At 46.6% G+C, this 26,740-nt stretch overlaps 1 protein-coding gene across 1 annotated transcript in view; it reads right to left on the reverse strand.

Moving 5' to 3' along the window:
- The window catches only part of CTNNA1 (catenin alpha 1), a 121,517-nt gene extending 96,861 nt beyond the window's left edge, over positions 1-24,656 (reverse strand). The window contains exons 1-3 of the mRNA XM_059860336.1: positions 24,534-24,656; positions 8,038-8,144; positions 6,003-6,198 (exon numbers count right to left, since the gene is read on the reverse strand). Coding sequence (XP_059716319.1) covers positions 6,003-6,198; positions 8,038-8,142 — 301 coding nt within the window. The 5' untranslated portion in view covers positions 8,143-8,144; positions 24,534-24,656. The remainder of the gene's footprint in view (positions 1-6,002; positions 6,199-8,037; positions 8,145-24,533) is intronic.
- Positions 24,657-26,740: the final 2,084 nt, after the last annotated feature.

Raw genomic sequence — 26,740 nt, forward strand, 5'->3', positions numbered from 1 at the left:
AGAGGTGATTGGCACGGAAGCACAACTCCTCCTGGCACCCCGACTACCGGTGCTGGGGTGGATGTTCAAAGGAAAGGCTCCCACCACCCACCATGCCACTGATGCTACATGGAGTAAATGGATTGCCCTCATCACACAGCGCACCCGTATTGGAAACCTGAATCGCCCTGGGATTTTAGAGATAATTACAAACTGGCCGGAAGGTGAAGATTTTGGTCTTTCTGATGAAGAGGAACAAGAGCAAGTAACACGTGCCGAAGAAGCTCCACCATACAACCAACTCCCAGCAGAGGAAACACGCTACGCTCTTTTCACTGACGGTTCCTGTCGCATCGTAGGGTTGAACCGGAAGTGGAAAGCAGCCGTATGGAGTCCCACACGACAGGTTGCTCAGGCTATCGAAGGAGAAGGTGGATCAAGTCAACTTGCTGAACTCAAAGCTGTTCAGCTAGCCCTGGACATTGCTGAGAGAGAGAAATGGCCAAGGCTCTATCTTTATACTGATTCGTGGATGGTAGCCAATGCTCTGTGGGGCTGGCTGGAAAGGTGGAAAAAGGCCAACTGGCAGCGTAAGGGAAAACCAATCTGGGCTGCTGAGGAATGGAAAGAAATTGCCGCTCGGTTGGAGAACCTACCTGTGAAAGTCCGCCACGTAGATGCCCACATCCCCAAGAGCCGGGCTAATGAGGAACATCGAAACAACGAACAGGTAGATCAGGCAGCAAAAATAGAGGTGTCGAAGATAGACTTAGATTGGCAACATAAGGGGGAGTTGTTCCTAGCTCGATGGGCCCACGATGCCTCAGGTCATCAAGGTAGAGATGCCACCTATAGGTGGGCACGAGACCGAGGAGTAGATTTAACCAAAGACAGTATTTCTCAGGTTATCCATGACTGTGAAACGTGTGCTGCCATCAAACACGCCAAGAGAGTGAAGCCCCTGTGGTATGGTGGGCGGTGGTCCAAGTACAAGTATGGGGAGGCCTGGCAGATCGACTACATCACACTGCCCCAGACACGCCAAGGCAAGCGCTACGTGCTGACCATGGTGGAAGCCACCACGGGATGGTTGGAGACCCACCCTGTGCCTCACGCCACTGCCCGGAACACCATCCTGGGCCTGGAAAAGCAAGTGCTGTGGAGACATGGAACTCCTGAGAGAATTGAGTCGGACAATGGGACCCATTTCAAGAACGGCCTTATCAACACCTGGGCCAGGGAACATGGTATTGAATGGATATACCATATCCCCTACCATGCACCAGCTGCCGGGAAAGTTGAACGGTGCAATGGACTACTCAAGACTACCCTGAAGGCACTTGGTGGGGGGACTTTTAGAAATTGGGAGATGAACTTAGCAAAGGCCACCTGGATGGTCAACACCAGAGGGTCTATCAATCGAGCTGGTCCTGCCCAGTCTGAACCCCTGCACACTGTAGATGGAGATAAAGTCCCTGTTGTACACATGAAAGGTATTTTAGGAAAGACTGTTTGGATTACTCCCACCTCAGGCAAAGACAAACCCATCCGTGGAATTGTTTTTGCTCAAGGACCTGGTTACACTTGGTGGGTAATGCAGAAAGATGGAGAAAGCCGTTGTGTACCACAGGGAAACCTAGTCTTAAGTGAGAACTGTGTGTAAGGATTCATTGTGATGCAGATGGAAATAGAATAAGGGGTGGATTATGTTCTGGATTGCAAGGCAGGATGTATTCTATTACCATCTGTATGGCAGTTGTCTAGGTGTTAAGTGGGCAATTTCCCCTTATCTCTCTCCCTGCGAGATCACAATCACTCCTCCCTCAGCAGGGGGCATCCCGTGATAAGAGGCTATTGAATGTCACTGCATGGCTGATAAGAACTGTAACATCCCATTGTGAGATGCTCCGCCCAGAGGGAGGAGCCGAGCATTGCTATCCAGATATAATCAGGAGATTCTGACACACCAGCACAGCTTCTCCACTGGATTCACCAGAGGAACAGCAGCTGCTTCTTCTTCCACGGATCTGCGGAGGAAGAATCACCCTTTTTCTACAGGACCCCCTGCTCCAACAGAACCACACCTGACACCTCAGGAGGACTGCAGCCACTTTTCCAACTGGACTGCTGCCAGCACCCTGACCAACAGGGTGTCAGGTTGAGTTCTGACTCTGTCATTTTAGTGTACTGCATTGTTTTTATTTTATCATTTTATGGTTTTTCCCCCCTTCCCTATTAAAGAACTGTTATTTCCTGCTCCCGTATTTTTTTTGCCTGAGAGCCCCTTAATTTAAAATTCATAGCAATTTGGAGGGGTGGGGAGGGTTTGCATTCTCCATTTCAGGGGAAGCTCCTGCCTTCTTTAGCAGGCACCTGTCTTATCCAAACCAAGACAACAGGCCAGGCAGGGACAGCCAGGACACACTGGCACTGCTGCTCCTCTGCCAAGCTGGGCATTCATGCCCACACATCACCTCCTTCAGCACTTCAGGCTGCTTTGCCAGCAGTGCCAGGGACACACAAGTGCCACCATACCATTCCCTCCTGCTCACAGCACCCCAACCACACTTCCCCAGAGGTTGCCATTCCCCACCAAATGAAGGCAAGCAGGAAATCAGAGTTTCAAGTCTCTGCTCTGGATACTGAAGTCCAATCTCACCAATAATGCCACCTTCAACACCCACCAACAGGGTCACAGTGGGCTGTCCTGGCTTTCTGCTCTAAAGGATGAGGCCCCACACCACCTTTTGCCATATCAACACAGGAGTTGATACTTATGGCAACAAAAGCTTCTGATAATGCCTTAATCTTGTCTTCAGTTAAATCAATATACTGCCTACAAAACTCCTACAGTTTGCCAACAGCCACCTCAGAGCTCCCTCAGGTTATGGCTTTTCAAAGTGGCACACTCCCAAAGCTTTGTTGCAGGAAATCAACTGAACTCATTGTACCTTTCTAAGAAATTTAGCTAACTGGTCCCAACAGAATTTTCAAGTTGAATTTTCCAAGAAGAATTCAGTATTTAACTTTGAGATGTTCCACAACTGGCCTCCTCTTGCTCCTTGGAAATCCTTAAGCCAGACATCCTCTGTGATGTACAGTTGAAGAAACTGTTTTCCCCTTTCACAATTCATCTCACTGTTCAGTTTTGAAGAACCCTTCACTTAGAAGAACAAAGCAGAAGGACACAGAGCTGAATCAGTTGGTTCATTTCCCTGCATTTGCAACCTGAGCCATCAAAGCATTCATTCCTTCTCTTACCTCAAACCCTATACACAGGCTTAGACTTTTCAATGTTAAGTGTTAATTTTTGGTCTGTTATGTAAAGTTGCCATAGAAGACAAACAACAGGAGAGCACAGTGAATTCCCTGGATCACCACGGTCACACAGAAAGCTGTAGCCATCAGCATTCCAGGGAAATAGGAACAGCCTTGCCAGTCTGACCCAAAAGAAATCTCCCTCTTGAGCCCAGTCTGGAAGCTGCCTCAGTGCCAAGCACCTGGGTAAGGGACTGGTTGAAGTTCCAAACACCTCCCAACAGCACCAGAGGAGCTGGGCAGGACCAGTGCTGCACCTTCTGTTACCCAGCAAACCTCTGATGGCAGACATGCCTATAAACAAAACACTACAGCAATGCCAAAATTCAGGATGTTCACATCAAATGCTTTCCAAATACCAAGTCTTTTCAATAACCACAGGGGGATCTATTCTGAGAACACTTTGATTCCTTACCTCCACTCTTCTGCTCAAAACCTTAAAAAGTCTCATTACTCTATAAGGAATCCAAAGTACAAAGCTTTAAAGGGCCAGGAATCTTACTGTAGGATATTTTATTAACTTGCTTGTTGTAATTTATTCTTCCATTGTAAAAAACAAGAAGACTTTGAAGATCCACTTACATTGATTTAGTAGGCAGCCATGCTATTATTCATTCAAAATAGCTCTTTTCAGTTCTTTGTTTTTACCCCCAACAAATGGGATTTTATGAACAAGCATGCTCACTAAAATCATGTACTCTCTCAATCTTCTTCTCACTAGGCTAAAAAAAATTTTTTAATTTTCTCTGATGAGACAAGTTATCTGTTGTCCTAATCATCTTCATAATCCCTGTCTACATTCATTCATCTTTTTTTATTATGGTAACTAAACCACTCCCTACTCTAAATAGAAGCATTATTAATGCTATTTTCCTGTCCTCCACTGAAGATTAATTATGCTCTACATCCATAATCCCACTGCCAGCTCATCACCACCCTGCTGCTGACCACAACACCCACATTCTTCTCTCCACTCACGCCCCTGTTGCAAAAGATTTGCTGAGCACACATACAGGCTTTGCATCCCACTTTCCTTGTTTCTCCATTCACAAATTCAACTGGTCTGACACAATATGGGGAGGCTTCTGAGGTGCACAGAGTGTACACAACCACATGCACTGGGAGGTTGTATCTCCATGCTGTTACTAGCACTGCTGAGAACTGCAATCTTCCTGGGCACTGGCAGCAATAACCCTTCCCTCTGTTCTAGCTCATTTTTCACCACTTGCTTCTCCTTTCCTTAAAGGCTGGCTTGACTTTTAATTTCCTCACCAAGAGCTGCTCTGCTAAACCTGGCCAAACAGTGGCCCCATGATGGGGCACAGCTTTGACCCCGGTTTGTGTTGCCATGGTGTCCCCACAGAGCATGGTGGGCACCACCTGTGTCCAGGAGATTCACTGCAGTTTGACCACCCACCAGCCCGAGGAAACAGGCACAGCCACCCCTTCTACACCAGAATCCACACAAGCTGCAAACAGCAAAAAAGGAGGAAGAACTGAAGCAACATTAAGGTGGGAAGTTATTTCATTCCAGCACCTCTCAGTTATGAGCTTCACCTCCTCTGTCAAAGCCAACAGAGCAGGGAGGTTTTGGCATCAAGCCTATGTGTAGTCTCAGAACCAAGAAAGAGCCAAGAAACATAGGAAAGGGTCATCTGGAAGGTTTTTTATCCGACTCTCCTTCCCACCAGCCTCTCACTGCAATATTCAGCTAAAAATCCAGCTCAGGGAAGTTCTCAATCCCAAGGGCTGAGTAGAGTTCCCTCTCTCACCAGCACCCCTGAGCCATCTGAAGGCACCCACAGATGAGCACTAACTCTCAGCTGAGCAGCAATCGAGCACCAACAATTAAATCTTGGAGTCAAAGGGAGCTCTCTTGCTGTTTGTTGTTGTTAAATTAAGCCAACTCAATTAGCCCCTTATACTGCAGCCCTCTTACCTTGATCTTTCTTTGGTCTATCAGCCAGGCTCATCCAGAACTTAGAACCATTTCCAACTAATATTTCACCACTCTGCAACTTCAGCTACAAACAAGTAATTAATGCTAATGAGTTTTCCCCTTTTTGCAGCAGCAGCCGTCACCATTAATACCAGTTGACTGGGTTTCACTGAAGCATAGAAAAGACTCATGACTGGAAGAATGATAAATGATTTATGAGCAACAATATTTACTAGTGCATATTTTAGAGTAAGTCAGCTCCATAGGCTTTTCTTGCAGGTCTGCTCCAAAGAAATCAACTTTGGATGTGAGGAAGGCAGCCTGGAATATTTAATCAAGGTCTTCACATTCTGTTTGGTGTTGTTTACATTTTACATATTCAAGAAACCTCTCTGTTGAGTCAACACTTGGCTCTTCCTCCTACAGTGCTGGTCTATATACATCAGATATTGAAGAAGCTATTGACATATTTCAGATGTAGCCCCATAAAACTCAGAGCTGCAGGGAGCACATTCACTTTTGAGCCTAAACTGAGTTTTTAAATGCTCTTCAAAGAATTAGCCCTCCTGCTTCTCAATCTCTGCTTGGGCCATCCAATTTCCAGACCTACCTAGTTACATTGCTGCTCAGGGATGCCAGCCAGGCAAGCTGAGAACGCACAAGTTGAGAGGCACAGTCATTAGAAAGAGCAGCAAAGGGAAATGGGAATGGTTCCACTTGCTCTGAAGAGCCACAGTTTGAGAGGCCACCAGATCCACACTCTTACCTTGCTTGCGAACATCTTCCACAGCTGCCACCAGCTCCTCCTTCAAGAACTGGCTCTCCTTTGCAATTTTGTCTCCTTTCTCCAGGAAATTCTCTGTTGCTTGTTCAACTGAAGCAGCCAAGACATGAGCCTTTTTAGAACGGCCTCGCTTCTTATTGGAGGGGCCTTTGTTGCTGGTGTTAACCAGTGTTGTTACCTAAAGGAATAGATGGAAGGGAAAAAACCCAACATCAAATTTAATGTTTAGCCATTTGATAGTAAGGCCACAGGTATTTTTTTTTCCAGACAGTGCATTGCTAATACCTGCACTATTGCCAGATCCAAAAGTTAACCTAATGACTATTTTTCACATTTAAACACTACCACGCTTCTTGATTCGTTAGATGAGCAAAATAAATGCAGCTAAACAGCTCAAAGATTTCTCTTACCAGCAGCACGCTTCAAAAGTTGATTTTAAGAATGGAGATCTAGTTGTATTTTTTATAAACTTCAGTCTCAGTAACAGGCCAGAGCTCTTTGGCACCACATAAAAGAAACCAAGGTGGGGATAATTAGTTTGGGATAACTCTCCAGTCATAAGAGACCCCAGACAAGGTTGAAGTCTGTGCCAGTAGAAATGTAGAGACACAGTATCTTTTCAGTCCAAAACAGTGCTATAGCCAAGAGGCTGAATGCAGAGCAAAGGACTTGGTAGAGCTCATTATTTCCCTTAAACAAAAAACCAACTGAACTCTCACAATCATCCTGCAATCAACAAATATTTCCAAGCTCTCCATCTTAGACTGAAACCCTGCTGGGAGCAGAGTCATCACCAGAGGCCAGGAGACCGCCAGGTACACCCTGAGCTTAGGATCAGGATCCATCCCCCTGTATGTCACAAAATCCACACACACTTCTCCACTTGCCTTATTCTTTCCTCTCCTTTTTGGAAAGCCTCAGAAAACGCACACAAAGCTGCTTCAGAGGGACATTAAATTACAACACTAAAAAAATTACTACTCTGGAAAGCCCAAGGACTGCTGACACAAAGGTCCTCAGAGCAGAATCCATCTTCCCAGCTGGCTGATGCAGAGAGGGAAAGCCATCAGCTGGGAATACTGTGTTGGTTAATGGGGAGCATTTGTACTGGGTACTCTCAGTTCATCGTGTTCTACAAATAAAGAACAAGTTGCAACCAGGCAACTTGCTCCAGCTCCCTCTGTATTTTGCCAGTCACATCGTTCAGAAAACTGGGGATTGCCAGGACAGTCTGTTGTGCTTATTCCTTGAGGACTAAGTTGGACACTGCACTGGGTGAAAAAGGTCCGGTGAACAAGTTTGCTCAGTTAAGTTTGCCAAACTAGGACAATTTCTCTTAAGCAAAGACTCCATCAGTAACTTCAGCTAAAAAGCCTCATCAGTTGGGTAACTGCCCACCCAAGGACCCAGAGGGAACAAGTCACAGGTACAGACAGCAGTTTGGTGACTAAAGGGGATAACACTGGAAACAAAACTTGATCATTCCCATTTGTACTTGGCAGGAATTGTGTTCAGCACATTCTGTCATTTTAGACATTTCACATTCCAGGAAAACAATGCTGAAGACAACAAGTGAACTGTCTCCCATGTACCTTCTCTTCCAGACCTCCTAGAAAATCTCTTCCAAGAATTTCCAAAACACCCAATACACACAGCTCCCATTTACAAGACTTACACTGCTCTTCAGTGCTTTCCACTGCAGCATATATACCACACAGAAAGAAGCTTTTATTCACAAATCCAGCACAAAGTATAGGCATGGAACATTATTTCAATCAGAAGTGCAGAAATGCATGTTAGTAACTACTGTGTCTTATCAGGTGCTGAAGCAGCACAGTCTCCCTGGACTCATGGCCAGTGACTGTACAATGAAACTGAGCAGAGAAACTGCTGGTCGACTTTTTTCTTTTTAGTTTGTAGTGTTTTACATCTAGAATTTAAGCTTTGTGACTGAATTAAAACACCAAAACAGGTAATCATGTTTATGACTGGTTTTTTTGCCCCATCTTTCTCCTACCTGTGTAACAAGAGGCTCGAGCAGCCTTTCAACTGCCAGTGTCCTTATCTCCAGACTTTTGGGGTCCCATTTGAAGTTCACGTTGGCTGCAGTGACAGCAGTCATTTCTGCCAGAAGAAAACAGCTACATTAATACAAATTTTTATTGTTAATATATCTTAAAAATAAATTAAAATGCAGCCTGTTAAACACAAAACATCCACTTAGTGTAAGTGGAAGTTACAGCATCTCCAGAAACATCAGCTTTGATTCAAATGGCACGAGTTTGAGAAAATGTTATTACAATATAGAGATATTACCTGCACATTTTGGTTAGAAAACAAAACCAAAAGCAAATAAACCCACACACAAACCTACCCAAAGCCACACTGGTTCATCAGAGCAATGACAAAATCAGCAGTGCCTGGGCCACTCACTGGTGGTCCTCAAGCAGTGAAGAAGCACCAACAGGTAGTGGGGGCACTTTGCCCATGAAGCTGGGTGCCCCCTGCCCAATCTGCACCACCTCCCTTCCAGGGCCAGCTCTCAGACACAGCCCAAGGCCTGGGGGAGCAGAAGGGAGCCCCTGACTTCAGCAGCTCTGGATGCTGCCCACCTCCTCAGCTCCACCACCAGCCACTGTCCGAAGGCTCTTCCAAAGCACGAGGCAGGTTTAACCCAACCCACACACCCTCCCCCTTCACCCAGCTCACCTTTGGGGAATACAAAGGTAAAGGAGTGAATGTAAGCCTCACAAAGCCAGAAAATCCAGCTGGTTCATACTTAACAGCTTACATATCTAGTACACTTCTCCTTAACATTTGCATAAGAGGGAAAAGCAGATTTGCATGAAGAGATCTGTTCAAAGCTGTCACTGAGCTGCTCCTTCCCGTTACAGTTTTATATCAACATCCCAACGGAACAGCAAACATACTTTTGGGAAAAGTTGAGTGAAACTACTAAAATAGCTCTGCTGCTGAGACCAGTAGTCTAAAAAAATAGAACTAAAAATAAGGAACTACAACAAATCACTGGATTAACACTATGATGCAACACATTACAACAAAAAAATAAAGAGAACAATAATTTCAGTAAAAAAACGTACAGGAGATCCATAAAACCAATTCATATCACTTCAGACATAATAGACTCTAGCTCTTCCTGCTTTGGGCTGACCTCAAAATTCAAGATTAGACTAAACCTACATTTGTAACTCTTTTATTTTTAAAAAAGTCAGGAAGATAAAGAGATTTCCTAAATCTCTGTCCACCCATCTTCCTAAACACCTACTGTTGAGGTAATTTTAAAGCTTATTTGCTGGCATTTTTAATCTTCTCTGGCCAGGGCACTGCCTGCACAGCATCTCAGCAGTCACATTGCTCTGACAGCACCAGATGTCCCCAAGCTGCCAGACGAGCACAACATCCCGTTATTTTTAAAAAGCAGGAGGCAAGGCACTAATTTTGGTAACCAACAATGTTTACAACACGTACCAACAACCAACTGCTCTCTCCCGACCCCAACAGCTAATTGTGCACAGGAGGGCTGCTTGTTTCCCAGGGAAGAATGAAAGCTCTGGGGCACTGGAGGAGCTCAGCCAGGGCTCAGGGCAGCTCCCCAGCCATCCCAGGGCTCCCACAGCAGGGGCACCAGAGCAGAGATTGAGAACTCACTCCAGCACTGCTGACCAAAGCTGACACACTGAAGTACAACTTCACAAGGTGCAAGGCAGGAATGTTCACCCAGCTGCATTCAGCTCCCCACTACACCCACACTCCAAGTGCCCACACTGCTGGGAAAAAAAAAAACCTTTAAAAGCTGAAAGCTTAAAAAGAGAGAGACTAGAATGAGCCCACTTGAGGCTGGCATACATGTAACCCTTCTGATGGTTTGCACTGAAAAAGCAGTGGGTGCAGGGGAAGGCTCCCAGCTCCAAAGCCCCCAAGGAGCCACAGGATGGTGGAAGGTGGTCATCTCCTGTCCTCCCCCACCTCTGACAGGAACCACTAGGCACTGAGAACTCACTAATTAACCTTCTCTCTCAATCACTCCCTCTTTTTATTTCACTCACCTACTGGCTTGTGCCACAGCCCAGATGCTGCTGGCACAGGGCATGCTGTGAAATGCCCTTCACCCCCAGGCAGCTTCCCACCCCTCAGAAGGAATTTCACTGGTTTATTCCCTCCCCATCAGCTCAGCACAAATGCTTCCTACGTAAGAAGCCAAGAAAAATACACTGACAACCTTTGTGGTGTCTGAGAAACAGAGCCAGGGCTCTGGAAAGCCCAGCAGGTTTCTAAAGAAAGGCTTTTTCTATGTAGTTAATGCTGTTACACCTCTTGCAGAAACCATGAGCAGGACGAAGTAACCATGAGAAGATACACTAATTGTATTAGTAGGATAATAAAGGCAATCCATCTAAAAACACGTTAGTATGATAGTTCATGAATTGGCCAACAGTAATGGTCTATAAAAACCACTTAGTAGCAGTGCTATTGAAATTTATCTAAAAAGCAAAGCTTGGTATCAAATAGCCTGTCTGGCAGCAAAGGCTTGGATATCTTTTGTACATTGCAACAAATATGTTTATTGAATTAAATTAAAACTGTGGAGAACACAGGAACAGGCTATAGGTTACTAACACATGGGTGAGATGGGTTTAGGGACAACTGTCAGGGCCATAGTATAGCATGGCTGGGATTCCCCCTAGTTTTCTGGAACTTGCCTTTTCCCTGGGACTGCTCAAGCTCTCCCTCAGTGAATTCAAATATGGCCCAGGTAACCACCTCATGGGATACTGGAGCAGAGTGCTTAATCCTTGGCTCCTGGAGAGCACACCACAACCTGCAATCGCTCCAACACCTACAGGGAAAGAGGACATCCTCTAGAAGAGGAACCCACAGCAGAGCAGTGCAGCACTGGTTGGACAGCTGTGACAGCCCAATTGACATGGAACAGGTTCTCCATGCCCGAGCCCCACTAAATTCAGGGACAAAACAGCACAGACCACACGGCAGAGGAGTGAGCGGTGCTGAATTTCAAGTGCAGGAATATATAGAACAACACCACTGCACAGAGAGTTGTGGTTGCCCAGCCTGTGGTTTCATAAGCAGCAGAAAAGCTGCTTAAGGACCAATGTTCATCCTCCCACACCCCTCCAGGAACTCATTCCCGTTTGCACATCACACCCCCTCCGTGCTGGCACAGCTTTCCCTACGCCTGAGCGATTAACCAGATGGGGAAGGACTGATTTGGCTGAAGGGAAAGAAATCCATTTTTGCAAGGTGGGCTGAGATGCCCATCTGGCTCACCGTGCCACCACGCGGCAAGGGGAGATGGCACCATCAGCTGGCACTGTTGGCAAAGCCACTGCAGTGGGAACACGGGGCAAAGCTGGATGCCACAGCCAAGCTGAACCAGGAGCCACTGAAAACTGACAACCAAGCAGAGCTTCTGCAGGGAGCAGGCATGCCCTCCCCACATATCTGATGCTCAGACATGTGAAGCTGCAACCTCCAACCATGCTCACCAGCCCAGCACATTAACTGCAAACCCTTTGGGTTATTTTCCTGTTCATGATGGTGCTCATTATTGCAATAGAGATTTCAGTAGTAATGCAGTGTCTTACTGGGGCTTAGTGCACTGGCAAGGACACGAGGGCAGGGGAAGCACAGGGGTTTAAGGAAGCCACTCTGCTCCAGCCAATGATCTGCAAGCAGAATCACCCCTGGATAACTCTTGCTTGCTTTCTACAAACAGCCAAGATCTCATCAACAGATAAAGATTAAGGACAGGTCTCCATTTTGCTTCCACCAGCCACGGTTGCCATCCAGCTCTCCTCTCCCTGCCCAAACAGACCCACGCTGGCAGAGGCCTGATGGGGTGAGCCACTGCAGGGAGCTCTGTCTCAGAATAAGCTGGTAAGTGAAACTTCCCTTCCCAGGTTCCTGTCCTGATGGATGAGGTGCGACTGCACAGGGAGGGAGCAGCATGGAGATGAGCTCTGCCTCTGAAGTGCCCCCCAGGGCATGCCCCGGCCCTGCTTGGAGAGAAGGATGAGCAGAGGGACATATGAGCTGCTGGAGCTGCCAGGAGCACACCAAGGGTGATGTACACACAATGCTCCTTCCAAAAGCCACAACTGTAGGTCTGAGTGTTCTCAAAAACAGGAAATTCAAGGTTTTAGGAATAACTTCAGATACTTACTTCCATAATACTGGCATGCAAATAATTTTTAGGTATTGGCAAGCAGAGGAATGCAGCTCTGCAGCTGCTTTGCAGAAGTGCCCTGAAGGCACCCAAGGCTTTTCCAAAAGCCCGTGAAGGAGCACAATTCGAACAGCAAGCTCTGCACCCCAACCAATCACAAAAAGGCCTAAGTGCTCAGGGTCCTGTTTTTCCAGGTTGCACTCCCACACACACACCTGAAGGCAGTGCTGGCTGTATCTCAGACACTACTGAGTGAGTCCATTCCACCTGCCCAGTACCAAATCATCCTGCAGTCACCCCACCTCCAGGCAAGGGTAAATCTCTTGGGTTACACAGCAAAAAATAACTGTCCATCTCTTGTGCTTCAGTCCCACCACCTTGTGCTACCTGAAAGTCTTTAACATAACATCTGCTGTCAGTCTTCACATTTTACCTCTCCTGACAGGCTGCTTTCTAAAAGCTTTTAGTTGCACTCACGGATTTCTTGTTTTTTATCAGAGAAGCCAGTATTCAAGGAATGGTCTGACTGGCATAGAGAGGAGCTGACCTTGCCAGGCACAATAGACCACATGCTGAATTCCAGCACTGAGCTAGCCAAAATACCTAACACAGAACATGGGACAAGAACATTTTATACCTGAGAGGACATTCTCTCTCTGAACATCCTTCCTGGACTCCTCAGCTGTTTCCCATTCTGTGGGGCTGATGTGCCCAGGAGTAGTAAGAAGTACTTCACTGCAGTTTTTTGCAGCTCTTTTCTCTCCTATGTCTCACTCATTTTGAATGATAATCTGGTCTCCTACCATGCTTCCAGACTGTCTGCATATTCTGTACTGCATAATGACTATCACCCACGTCCCGGGGATGGAATATGGTGGGATTCACAACACAATGACCCAGCTTTATCTTCCATACAGAAAAAGAACCAGCCCCCTTGTTCCCAATGGAATCCTTTTGCTTGGCTTGTTACCCAATCAACCCACCCAACAACCAGCAGGGATCCTTGACCCCTGCTGAAGGTGGCAGACAAGAGGGCAAAGATATTTGGGAGCTGGGTATCTAACACATACCATTAATACAAATCTTCCAAACAGTTTTGGCTTCAAAGAGATTAAGGCACACTTCAGTAAAACTCAGCTTATATGCTCGGCCTTCATATGACATCGACAACTGGCCCACTGACAACTCAAAACTGGTTTTTCATAAAATTAGGAGTATCCATAAAATAAAAAGTTCCATTCTTTCCCTTCACAGTCTCCAAATTAATTTGTCTGCCCTGTTCCACAAATAAAGCAACACTCAGCAGCCAAATAGCTGCAAGTCAAGGATGTTTGGTGTATATGATGCTTTTCAAGAAGGATTTAAGCCAGCTTTATTTAGGCTGGTTTTATTTAACATCAAGTATACACAACTAAAAACAGAGACACTCTAACATAGTCTTACACTCCATCTGCTCAGCTACCAAATCCCGCCCCCCACCATAAATGCCACACAGGTATTACCTCATGAGAAATCCTTACTGCTAGAATTTCACAGTCTGAAATATTAATACAAACTCAGGTGTCATGTTGTGGCAAAGCCCCTATTTGTATGTGGAGGATGAGTTTGAGTTGAACCTGTCTTATGGACCCAGGTGGGTTGTACTCCCTGTGTCCTTGTTACTAAACTTTGGAGTGCCTCCACGTTCTGAGGTGGGAGTAGATACACTGGCCTTGTCCAGCTTGCTGTCAAGGTAAGATCATCTCCACCTCATCCCAAACTCTTCGTTTTCATTGAACACAATTTTACTAAACTTTCAAGTGTGGTATCTATACAAATCATGGAAAAATATGTGGGAAATAACTTCACTGAGTAAAGCAACCTTCTGTAGAAACCAATGACCATGTTTTCCTTGATGGAATTTCCTTCCACTCAAGTATATTCAACTTTGCTATAGCTTTTGTTTAGGGTTTTTTTCCCACAAACTGCAGTAACCACCCAAGAAAAAAGACTATATTCAGGTTCAGATAAGCCCATTCTCCTCACCAGTGCCATCCTAGTTCCAGGTCTCTTAATCTACTTACATAAATTTTTATCTGCTGCTCTCGTGGAAAAAACCCACAGAGGCATCTGAAACGCTCATCAGACAGCCTGACACAGCCAGGAACAAACAAATGCTTCTCTATTCTCCACTCATTTAGACCTTGCTACTGAATTGAGAGATGAATCCTGATCCAGTGTCCATACAAAAATCCATGAAATTCTTGGCTGTTTTCTCTCCCATGTGGGTGCTGCCTCCCAGCAGAGCCAGCAGCCACAGGGAGCCCCTCACCTTTTCCCTGTGGCAGCAGAGCCCAGCCCAGCCCACACAGGAGTGGGCACAGGGCACAGCAGCAGATGAAGATGCCTCACTCTCCCCCAGCAGTCTGTGCTATCTCCTAGCAGCTTCCAAACTGTCACAGTGCTGGACATTCATCTTCAGTCAGAACCAGGAACATGCTCTGTCCCTCCAGGTTTTCACTCCTTCACTCAGGTTCAGCTGCTGCTTAGGGGATGAGGGCATGCTCTGCACAAACAGCTTCACTGCTGGTCCAGGGACCTCAGCAGAGATTTCACAATGGTAAATATCATGTTGGCTTGGGAGATGCTGGTGCCAACAGCAGCTTCTTGCCTCCAGTTATGCAAGTGCTCAGCTCTGATCGTTTCCTTTCTGACAGAATTGTTTTACTACAAAGGATCTAGAAAGAGGTGCTGTGGAAGACAAATCACAGGCAGCACGAGCAATTAGTGACTTATTTATGGCACACTAAGGCTCCAGTTCATGGATGATACCCTGAAAGAATGCAGGAGCCAAACTCAGCCTTATACCCACTTAGCTGTTCAGATGGGTAGCCTGGTTCATCCCAAACTTCCAATTAATTTCTGCAGTTTTCAGTTTCCAAAATTCATGCATGATCCCAACTCCATAAAGAAAACTGACAGGGAATCAAGAGTGCTTTGAAAGACACACATGCTCTTTCTAAAAAAGAGACTCTCCTCTATAAGTAAGAATAATTTTTACATTCTGGCTGCAAAACTTTGTATTTAAACAAAAAGGATGTGCCATGACCAGCAAGCTCTGACAGTAACGAATAATAACCACTCACTTTGCTTTCACATGGCTGTTTGTGCATTTTATGCTGAAGACCTGCACTAACACCATGAAAGATAACTTCCAGATCAGAACAAGTAACTACTGGATCTGTAACTGCTGTATTTAGCTGCTCTGTGGGTGAGCACTGTGAGGCTCTGGCCATGCAGAAGGACACCACACCTGCATTTTAGGCAAACAGCAACATCTCTCCTGAGCTTATCCCTGCAGTGACAGCAACTTCAACCTCCCAAACCCCGCCCTTACTCAGCCACATCTCTCACACTGAAGCTTCAGGCTCAAACTGTAGGTTCACACTGAAGCACAACAAGGGGACTCAGCCTGGAGACAGGATGTCAGAACCCAGGAGGGTCTTGTGCATCTGCTGGACCACTTGAATTCAACTGCCAAGAGTCCTTCCAACCTCAGTGCCTCTTTCCACTCTTGAGGCAGAAAACTCCATGAAGCTTCCCTAAGATCATTGAGAAAGAAATAAAGAAGAGCTTTCTGGCACTCTCTGAACCACAGCACAGATTTCAGACCCTAGGGAAACACAGTCAGTGCATATATAATAACTAGGCTGTGGCTTCAGAGCATGGCTCTTCAAACCCCCAACTACACCAGCACAGGTTCCAATTACCAACCTTAAGTTAACAATGAATGCAAGAAGGGGCAACCTTTTAACAAGATAATTTTTGCCACAACTACACATTAAATAAGGAAAAGCTTGTTATAAATTAGTCCACTTTATCAGCTGGCAGGAGAATTTGCCACAGCTGCAAAATTGATTCTTGCTTAGCCTGCAAAACCTCACTGATGGCTGGCAATAAAGGGAAAAGAAAACCCGGGGATTTTTGTTCTGATCTTCTTCAGCACTCAACCTGCAATAAAAAGTGCTGTTTATGCTAAAGAGTCAGAAATAACCAGAATCTGACCCCACTCAAACTGCATTTTCATTCCTAAATTGATATGTTGTTATGCAATACCCTTCAGTGCTTTCAGCTGACCACATCTTCGAAATCTACACCTTCATTAGCAATTTAAAACTGTCAGGAGTCCACAAATAATGGAGCTGTTGGAGCTGACACACATGTTTTGAAAAAAAAAAATTAAAAAAGACTCCCTCTAATTAGGGGGTTGATGAAAATTTACTTAAACATGGAGCAAATGGACAGCCTTGTATTACTAGAGACTAAATACCATATTCTCAGTTGCATGCCCAGCACAGCAGCAACTAAGGACTACATAACAAAAACTTCTGTGTTTTAAGAATGGAAAAAGCTTCCCAGTTTTCTCCTTTGGCAAAACCTACCAGAAGCACCCACTGAAGCAAAAGGAAAACATGAATGCGAAGACTCTTCAAAGTAAAATGTATTTTAAGTTTCCTATGAAAACTTCAGAAGTCCTTTTGCAGTCCTCCACTTTGATTCAGGAACACTCTGTCAGTCTTAGCTAAAAATTACAAAGCAGTTTTTTTAAAAGAAAAAAGTAACAATACCTACAGGTGATGAGGCTGAGATCTTCACTTGAAGCTCAGGGTAACCTTCAGCAACATCTCTCAGCTATAAACAATGAGTTCCTCTGACAGGAAGAGTTGCACCATCACCTCACGCCCTCAGACAACTCTCAACTTGCAGCTCCCGCTGTGAGTTTGGGAGGGGGAAGGGGAAATTCACAAAAACAAACCCCAAAAGACTGACCATGAATGAACTGCACAAGCATGACTTGGAGGAGTGAAGCACCTCTCAGTGCCTGCACACTAAGGCAGGATGCTCTGACACCCCATCCCCTCAAGGCTGCAGACACTGGAACACTGGGGCACTGGCTGGTGAGAACTTCACAGCCTCTCCAGAAAAGCAAAGCAAGTCATAATAAAAACACAGTGGTGTGATGCATTTTTGGATGCTTCCCAGAGTTCCTGTACAGCCATAACCACCTTCTGTCAAGTACAAACTCACTAAAGGTGCACCACGGTGCATGGTAGCCAGAGCTAACCATGACCTGCCCTGGGCAGGAATCCTTTTGAGTCACTGCCTTCACAGATAGATGACCAATTAAAGCCACCTCTGTTTTAAAAAAAAAAAAAAAAAAGCCACTGTCCCACCCACATTCCATAGAATCAGGAAGAAGGAACCATGTTTCAGAAAAAGGAGTCACTGCTTAGATAGTCTTGTTGGGGGAAAAAAAATTAATGTAGTAACAGAGCCATTTACTAATTAGAACTCACATCTGATTGAAGACATTTTTCTCTCTCCACTCCTTCTTTTCACCCCCAGGAATAGGAAACATGACAAACCTACAGAACAGAAACCAGATGAGCTAAAAAATCCTGTTCCATTGGCTTTGCACCAGCGCTTTGCCTCTGGTTCTGCTGAACACTGCATCTTTCACTGACAGCCACTGACTTTTCCCTAAGCCCACAATAATACACTGTTAATCAAATAATCATATTCAAATTGTCTTAACCAGTTCTGTAAACTAAGTAAACCAGCTGAGAACACCTGACACTAAAGTACTGATGCATAAAGACCAGAAATTAACTTCTTCTCCTTGAGGTTATAAGCTTTGAACCCTGCACAAGTAATCTACATTATTCTGTTTTGCTACCTATAAACCCTCAAGCTTTTTTATTTTTTGTGCTATACTTATTGGATTTTATGTAATTATTTTTTCTCCCTAACCCCCTGCTCACAATAAAACTGCACTATTCTCTATACCTGTCACAAGTCAGAGGGCTGTGACTGAGGACTCCACCAGCAGTGAGGTGTCATGGAGTAACAAACACAGGCTGTGCCCACTGTCCAAAAAGGCTTCTCTACATCTCCACTTTCAGGATGCACTGTTTAATGTGACTCAGCAAATGTGTTTCCAGCTGCAAGGGCAGTGGTTTCTAATTAAACACATCTTCCAAAGAGTGGAAGTGGCAGGAACTACAAAGCCATACCTTGTACCAACATTTAAACCACTACAGAGCCTCTCATAGAGCCAAACCAGATTCCTGCTCTTCACTCAAAAAATATTCCAAAAAAATCTTTCATTTTACTTGTAGCTTGCATGAAGTTGTTTAACTCACAAGGTTTCTAAATTTAAAAGCCATGAAGTCATTGGCTGAACATGATGATGGGAGAGCTGCTCTGCACCTGCAGCCAGGATTGTCAGAGCCAGAGGCCATGTGGGCTCCTGCCAGCACTGGCCACTGTGGCCACCAGGCACATCTTCAGAACAGCCAGTTCAGGCTCCAACTGCTGCCTCAGGAAGCTCCTAAACTGCTGGACCCTGGCAGAGAACCTCAGGGAAGCAATGCTACTTGTTTGCTCTTCTCTCATGGTTTTATTGCTTGTTTTACTGCCTGCCTGTTGCTTTCCCTTTTAGGGATAGCTTTACACACTGCCACCACCCAGGAAAAAGGTGGGGGAGGATATGAGGGAGGGAAGATGAATGATGATAAATGATTGCAGGGATCAGTAAAAAGAAAAGTGGCAGGGGGTGGTAATTACGACCAGAGAACCAGAAGGAGACACCAAAAACCATCCTAGAGCATTCATCCCTCCACAAAGGCATCCAAGGGCCAGAGGATACTGCTCAAGAGTGCAACAAGCAGAGCTCCTGCTTTATTCCCTCCTTCAGTTGTTGCTACCAGTCAGCTCAGCCAAGACCAGGTGAAGACCAGGTCTTAGGGCCTCAGACAAGGGCTAGACTAATAAAAAGTTGATGGGACCAGTACAACCAAAACCTGATGAGGGTCACAGCAGGACAGACCTCTCAGCTATAGCAATCAGAACACATCAAGCCCTCTCTGTGCACCACTTACAGTTCATTGTTCAACTTTTCACCTTTGAAATTAATAAATAATTGAAATTTCAGGATGCTTAGACTCCAAAACACCTGGACACCAGGTACTGGTTGGAATGAACACTATGGTTTGTAAGTGAAGTTATTATGAGACGTGTCACTTGCACACACATCCACAGCCCATCACGAATTATCCAGGACCAGGAGCAACTCTTCAGCATTGAACAGCAAGACTCTCTAGGTCTTTAAGTCATGCTAAAAGAGATTAGTTTTACAAGTATACATTACAAGGACATACTTGCAAGAAAGAGGGCAAAAACTGGCAGCTTGTATCTTGATTAGTTGCACTCACACCCACTTTCACCTTCTTGCTTCTGAGCACACCACAGCTCTGTCCTCTGCTGTTCAACAACACTGGCTCTGAATTCAATATTCCAGTCAATTAAAAAAAAACATTTACCCACCTACAGCTTCAGCTGAAGATCTCAAGAGCACTTTGCTAAGATGAATACTGACCTGCTCAGTGTTACACAGGTTAAACACCATTTTATAGGCACACAGCTCAGCCCTGTTTACATGAAAAATTCAACTGACCTTTGTGGCTCTGTAAAGCTACATTGCTAGTGCAGCCCTTGTGCAGACCATTTATTTAAGAGGATCTCCTGTGCTCAGGTTGTATCAACCAGAGAAAGATATAGAAAAAGAAATCTCCCCCCTTGAGCCTTAGATCTGCATAGATATCACCTCTACAAGTGCCCAGAATAAAGTCAATGAAAACTCTGAGCCCTTGAAGAAGTGGGAACAGCAGTGGAAGGCGGAGCACTGAAAACCACACAAGCCACCAAAGCCACATGCTCCTGATAGCATTGACCCCTACTGACTTAAATGAAAAGCCACAAATTTAGCATTTACCTAAATGTCCTCTTGACCTTCTGCTGAACAACGGCAATGACAGAACTGTAAGGCCTACAATCTCCCCTCAGTTAACATCCAGGTTAAAAAAAACCCTGATCCTTCAGCACCTAGCCACCTACCAAGCTCATCAGTTTCAGCCTCTTCCTTAAACTAGCTATTGACGGCTACTTTAGAACAGGCTGAACCAACCTGCCTCTTCTACCCTAACTTGCACCAAAATCTCATTTGCTCCACATCAACTCCTCATTTGCTCAACATCAGCTCCACACAGAAATTCTTCTTAAGCATATACAGTCATATGCAGATCTATTCCATAATATGGCACTGATTGCTGAGAAGCTGGGTGTTCTTTGGGAAAAACAGCACACCACAACCTGAGGATCCCCATCATGCCCAATGCAATCCTACCTGCCACACTGGTGCCAGTTCCCTGTCTGCTTCAAGCCCCTCACTACCAAAAGTTTCACTCACTCTCGGGCTGTAGCATCAGTACTCATCTGTTCTTGCGCCACTCCATGCACTAAAACAGAGCTACCAGAGAACGAGCTGGCCTCCAGCTTGGCTTCATGGGCACTGTTCTACTCTCTGCCTTGGTAATGGTTATTCCTTTAGCTATAGCTGGCCTCATGTTTGGTTTTTCCATCCCTGAGTTTATCAGAGAATGGTTTGGCTTGGGAGGGACCTTAAAGCTCATCTCATTCCACTCTGCTGTGGGCAGGGACACCTTCCACCAGCTCCAAGCTCTAATGTCCAACCTGGCCTTGGACACTTCCAGGGATCTGGGGGCAGCCACAGCTACTCTGGGCACCCTGTGCCAGGGCCTGCCCACCTTCACAGCCAAGAGTTTTCCCAATATCCCATCTATCCCTGCCCACTGGCAGTGTGAAGCCATTCTCCCTTCTCCAAAGTACCTCTCCAGCTCTCTTGGAGTCCCTTTAGGCACTGGAAGGGGCTCTGAGCTCTCCCTGGAGCCTTCTCCTCTCCAGGTGAACAATCCCAGCTGTGCCAGCAGAGCTGCTCCATCCCTCTGCTCATCCTGGAGCCTCCTCTGGCCTGGCCCCAGCAGCTCCAGCTCCTGCCTGTGCTGGGCCAGGGCTGGGGCAGCTCTGCAGGGGGGAATCTCACCTGAGAGAAGGTGGAGAATCCCTACTCTTGATCTGCTGCCCACAGAGCTTCAGATAAGCCCAGAATACAGGCATTGATCCCTGAATTTAAAACCTCTCAGAAAAGGCTCTTGGGAGTCTAACTGATTAATAAGTAGCCGTCTTGTAAATTAGAGAAATTGCATCAGAAGGGAACTTCAGACTGGGGGAGAATTGCACTTTGCAAACTGTGTTAGTTTAGATCTGCGTATTGAATAATTTCTATCACTTCCCAAAGGATGGGGGGAAAAAAAAAAGTTACTCCTCTAATTCCACCAGAGATATTTATAAACACATATTAAAGGACTAACAGATGTTTTCTGTAGTACATCTGGGATTAACAAGCAAAAATATGTAATCATATTGAGAGAAAAGGTAGCTGGCTCTTTAAATCCATCAGTCACAAGGAATTATGACTCATATTTAAGTATCAGATTTGCCAACAGAAGAGTCTGGAGTAACCTTCTGCACACCAGAAATCACAGTTACACCCATTCTCACCCTGACTAGCAGATAAGGAGTCTCAGTTACTGGAGGAGAACAATCCACTTCCAGTTGCAGTGACCTCATTCCTCCTGCAACTCCTTCACCTCAGTAAATCCATCTGCACCCAGCTCTGCTTCGTGACACAGCAGGCCACTCTCAGTGCTTGTCTTTCCAGAGGAGCTCATCCAGTCAGGGTGCTAGCATACAATTTTGTGGTAGCTCTATTTTAAATCTCATTTGCTGGATTAAAATAGTATGGAGTTAAAAGTAGTAATTATCAAACATCTGCACTTTCTCTAAAGCTGCAATGCTGTTTAACCAACACACGAGCTATAAAGTCACTGAATGGAGCTATTCCAGACTAGCTGGAGAACAGTTCGGGTGAATTCCCAGAGCAGTAACAGATCTCACTCCTCAAGGTCATACTTTCAGCACTGAAGTTCAGCAGCACAAGCTTTTGAGTGATGTCAGCTAAGACACAACAGCAGGAAGCCCCATCCCAGGAAGCATTCAAGGCCAGGGTGGAAGGGCTCGGAGCAGGTGCAGGGTTTGGGCAGGAAAGGTGTCCCTGCCCATGGCAGCAGAGTGGAACCAGTGTTTTAAGGTCACTTTCAACCCAAACCAGTCTGTGACTCATCATTATGCTGAGTGACTGTCTCATAGGGTACTGTCCTAACAAAGTGCCACTCAGTCCTCTTTTATTCATTATGTTTCCTTTGGTGTCCAGCAAAGCTGAGAGACGCCAGTAAAACAGAACCTGGCAAGTCATGAACAGAAGCACCACGAGGGCCCTCACTCCAGAGCAGCCCCACTGCCCACCTATGACAAGCAGGCTGGTTTGGCCACTGAGTATTTCTGTGATCTGAAGTAATTCTCTGCATAAGAAAGGTCATCTAGAAATCAAACAGTAGCAGCAGATGTAAATTCAAGGTAGGCCTGAAGTCCCACAAAAGTCTATTTCCAACTCATAAACATTTCTGCTTAATGTGGATTCCTTTGCAAGATCAGTTTCTGGATCTTACAGCTGCAGAAAGATATTTATGCTGCTGAAAAAAACACAAATTACTCTTCTATTACATCTTCCAGTTAAATTTATCAGACCAACAGAAGCCCTATGAAGAAGCTGCACATTAATGTCTGTCCTTACACACACCAGCACAGAAATGCTGATGTTTCAAACCCTGAAAATCAATTGTGAGGAAAGTATTTACATTTGTATTTTAAAGCATCGATTTGAGCACAGGATTTCTAATCTCTGCCCACTGCACTCCCCCCAGCCACCTTGTATAAACTTTAAATCTCCGATGCAGAGGCCTATTATTAGAGCTGGCTGAAAAAAAACGTAAAGAATGAAGGCACATTGTTTGTTATGAAAAAGGTTAGGGCAAAGCCTTTCTAAAAACAAAACCTACTAAACCTTTGTCAGTTTCTGCTGAGAAAACTCAAGACATTTCCGTGATGTTTTAGAAACTGCCTCTTTGAAAATGACGAACAGTGACTCAACATCAAAGTATGTCCTTTTAAACAACACGTTTCGATTCAGAAGGGTGAAATAAGTACAACAAAACACTTAATGTGGCCTTGGTGCCCCGAGACACAGCAAAGGCTGCACCTAGTGTAAAATGAGCTGGGTTTTCACCTTCATCAACACAATCCTACCTACAAACCAACCCAGGAACTGAAATATACAACCCCAGAGCCTGGTGTAGCCAGCAGGACTGAAGAGTGCAGCCTCTCCCACCTCCCCAGTCCCAGTGCAGGAAAAACACAGGAAACCCCTAACCAGAGCACAAGTGACTGAAGCACCCAGAAAACACCTTCTGCACAACTCCCATCCCCAAAAAACAACAGACAAAGCCAAACAAAGGGGGAAGCGCAGCAAAGAGCTCCCAGACTAGTTCAACACAGATAGTCCAGACACGCCTGGAGTCACAGCTCCGAACGCTGGGCTGAGGACGCGCTCACAGGGCCGCAGGCCGGCGGGGCGAGGGGCGATCGATGACCCTCGCCAGAAAACACCTCCTGGGCACGGCTGGCCAGCCAAGGGCACACAGGCAGGGAGCCGTGCCTTGAGCGCATCTGATTCTTCACTAAACGTAATTGGAACACACTCTTTCCTGTAAACTTTCGGTCTGAAAGATTTCAGGCGTTTTGAATGGGTAGGAGCAGGGAATAGCAGGCGGGTAACCCACGCTGCCCAGGGACCCCAGGGCCACAGGCAGCAGACACAGGGGCCGCACGTAACCCAGGAGCGGATGCGCCCTCCCTACTTTTTCTCTGGAAAAAGTAGCACAGAACTTTCTCTCCGCGAAGGAGAGGCTCTCGCCTTCCAGCACAGGAGGGGATTAGCGGTGGGTGTAAGAAAACGTGGCGGAGCCAGGCGGGGCGTTCCCGGCTGTCCGTGTTTGGGATCAGCAGCCCGGCCGGGGCTGGAGGAGGGCTGGCGCCGGCTGCGCCGCCCGGACACACCGCGGGTCCGAAAGGCACGGAGGGCTCCCGAGAGCTCCCGGGGGCTCCCGGCCCTGCCCGGCCCTGCCCGCAGCCGGGGAGCGGCGCCGGGGCGGCCCCAGCCGCGCGGGGAGGGGCCTGAACCCCGCCGCACCGCACCGAAACTTCGCCGGGAGCGGCCCGGCCGCGCTGCTCCCCCGGCAGAACGCGCTCGGCGGCCCCGAACACCGCGGGCCCGCCCCGCTCCCGCGCGGGCCCCGCCGCTCGGGGCAGCGCAGCCTCCCCAGCCGGGCCCGGCTCCCTCCCCACGCGCGGCCCGCTCCGCTCCGCTCCCATCCTCCGTCCCCCGCCCCGGCCCCACGGCTCGGCCCAGCCCGGCGCCCAAAAGTTTCCAAGTGCGAGAGCCGCAACTTTACCGGGGCAGAGCTGGGCTGGGATGGTGGCGGCCGCCCTGGCTGCGCTCGGCCCCGCCGCTTTGTCCCGTCCCGCGGAGGAAATGGGCTCTTCCGGCGCCTCCCCGCCCGGCCCGGCCGCTCTTCCCGGCACCGCCCGCCGCGCCGCCCCCGCGCCCTGCCGGCGCCGCCCGCCCGCAGGTGAGGGGCGGCGGGGACCGGACTGGACATGGCGGGAGCCCCTCACCCCAGGCAGGCCGGGGTGTCCCCTCACCCCGGGCAGGGCACCCTAAAAGTGCCCAGGCCCCGCAGCGGAGCCTGGCACAGCTCCCTGTCCCCCTCGGCCCCTCGCTCCGTGGGCCGACGGGCAGCCTCTCTTCATAGCTCTCCACCGGCTGCCCCCAGCCCAGGCTCTTAGGATGCCACTTTTGAGGTGGTATCAACAAATTCGACCTTAAAATCTCTCCTTGTCCTCCTAAGCGCACCATACCGAGGGTCTTTGGAGAGAGGGGAGGTGATGGATGCGGGAGTTTGAAGGAAACAGAGGGAAAGTTATAGCTGGGTTCCCCCTGGGTCTGTGAATTGGTGTTTCGTTTTGAAAACTCCGATATTTTCACCCTCCTGAGAGCTGCTGCTTTTAGGAGAAGCCTTGTTTTCATCCAAATGTCTCTAATAACAAGACTACAGGTGAGAGGAAATCCTGGGGTACAAGCAGGGCCACAGGAACCCCTCTGAGAAGAGAGGAAGGATTTGGGAACCCAACCTAGACCTGCAGAGGCAAGTCTGCAGGGGGAGAAACTTGCCTTAATGCGATAATTTGTTTCAAAGTTTTCTTTGAAAAGTCTCAGAGAGCCTGTTGTGAGAGTGATTTTTTTTTTCCTTGAGAAACAAATTACTCTGGGACTTTCTGTGGTGTGTTTTGAGATGGTTTTTAACACAAATCTCTCCACAGAACTTACACTTGTACTGGATTGTAAAGACAGCTGAATAAATTGAATACATTTCATGACTCATTTGCCAGCAGTTCTGAGATACCTTAATCTACACACTCCATCCTTTGTTATTAAGCAAAAAATAGAGAGATTGAGTAAGCTGCAAGGAAGATTTATTCAAGATGTAACTGAGTGAGGGGCTGGCCCGAGGTCAATGTCACAGCACAGGTGACCACACCGTGATCAGGACTGTGACTTTCCTCCTGATCCTGGTTCCATGGGATTTGCAGGGCTGTGTTTCCCATCTTTGCCATATTCCTACAAGCCTTTCCTGCAGGAACACTGTGTCCTGCAGGGAATTAGATTGCATTTTTCCTTCCTGCAGGTTTAATCCAAGAAAGGGATCCAAGACAGGGAAGTAAGTAGAGTACTGTTGTTTTATAATCCAGAAAGAAAATAGGGATCAAGAGCTAAGCCTTGTCAGTGAGTGAAATTAGTCTAAAGAATGTGAGATCTGTAATTATGAAATTGACTGAGATACGGGTTATTAAAAAAAAAATACAGGTCTTCAGTGCCTCAACAAACAGACTCTCCTATGGAAAGACATGGAAAACAGATATTTTTAACTTCGTTGTATTTCTGCTTATCCCTAACCATGTCAATTGCACCAGGGATCCAAACTACTCATTTCTGTCTGTAGCATACTCTCAGTAAAAATGGAGTTTACACTTCAATAGCTTGCATTCTTTCATTACTCGTTTTAATATCATGTCTTGGCCTCCTGTGGTGCCTTCCACATTCGGCAGTTCTGTGTGCCTCACTTCCTTTCAGGACAAATGTCAGATTAAAAAAAAAAAATTCCTTTTTAAACCTACAGATTCAAAAGTAGAAGGCCTGGAGTTGTAGAAAATCACATGTTCTGCACTGCACCACTGAAAAGTCAAGGGAAAAGTAGGAGATCAGCTGCCAGCTCTGTTGGTTCATGGAGCGAGTTAAAAGGCTCAGCAAACCAAACATAAAATTATGGAAAAATAGAGCCAGCTAGCTGGAGATTGGACTTTGTCTCTTAATTAACAGCTCTCTCTGAATCACAGCACTGGGCTCTGTCAACAAGATTAACATGCAGGGGGTGTTCAGACAGGCACCCAGCAACAGTAGCTCACACCTCCCATCCAGTCCATGTCATTGGCGGCTTAAAACCTAATGCATTTTCTGAAATGAGTTACAAGTCTGCTGCTTGACCTCAAATCTTCCTGTAACAGTGTTTGTGGCTTTGTAATCCCATTTTCCCGGTGGTTT

The sequence above is a fragment of the Haemorhous mexicanus genome, chromosome 15 (assembly GCF_027477595.1).
Source record: "Haemorhous mexicanus isolate bHaeMex1 chromosome 15, bHaeMex1.pri, whole genome shotgun sequence".
Classification (NCBI taxonomy): domain Eukaryota; kingdom Metazoa; phylum Chordata; class Aves; order Passeriformes; family Fringillidae; genus Haemorhous; species Haemorhous mexicanus.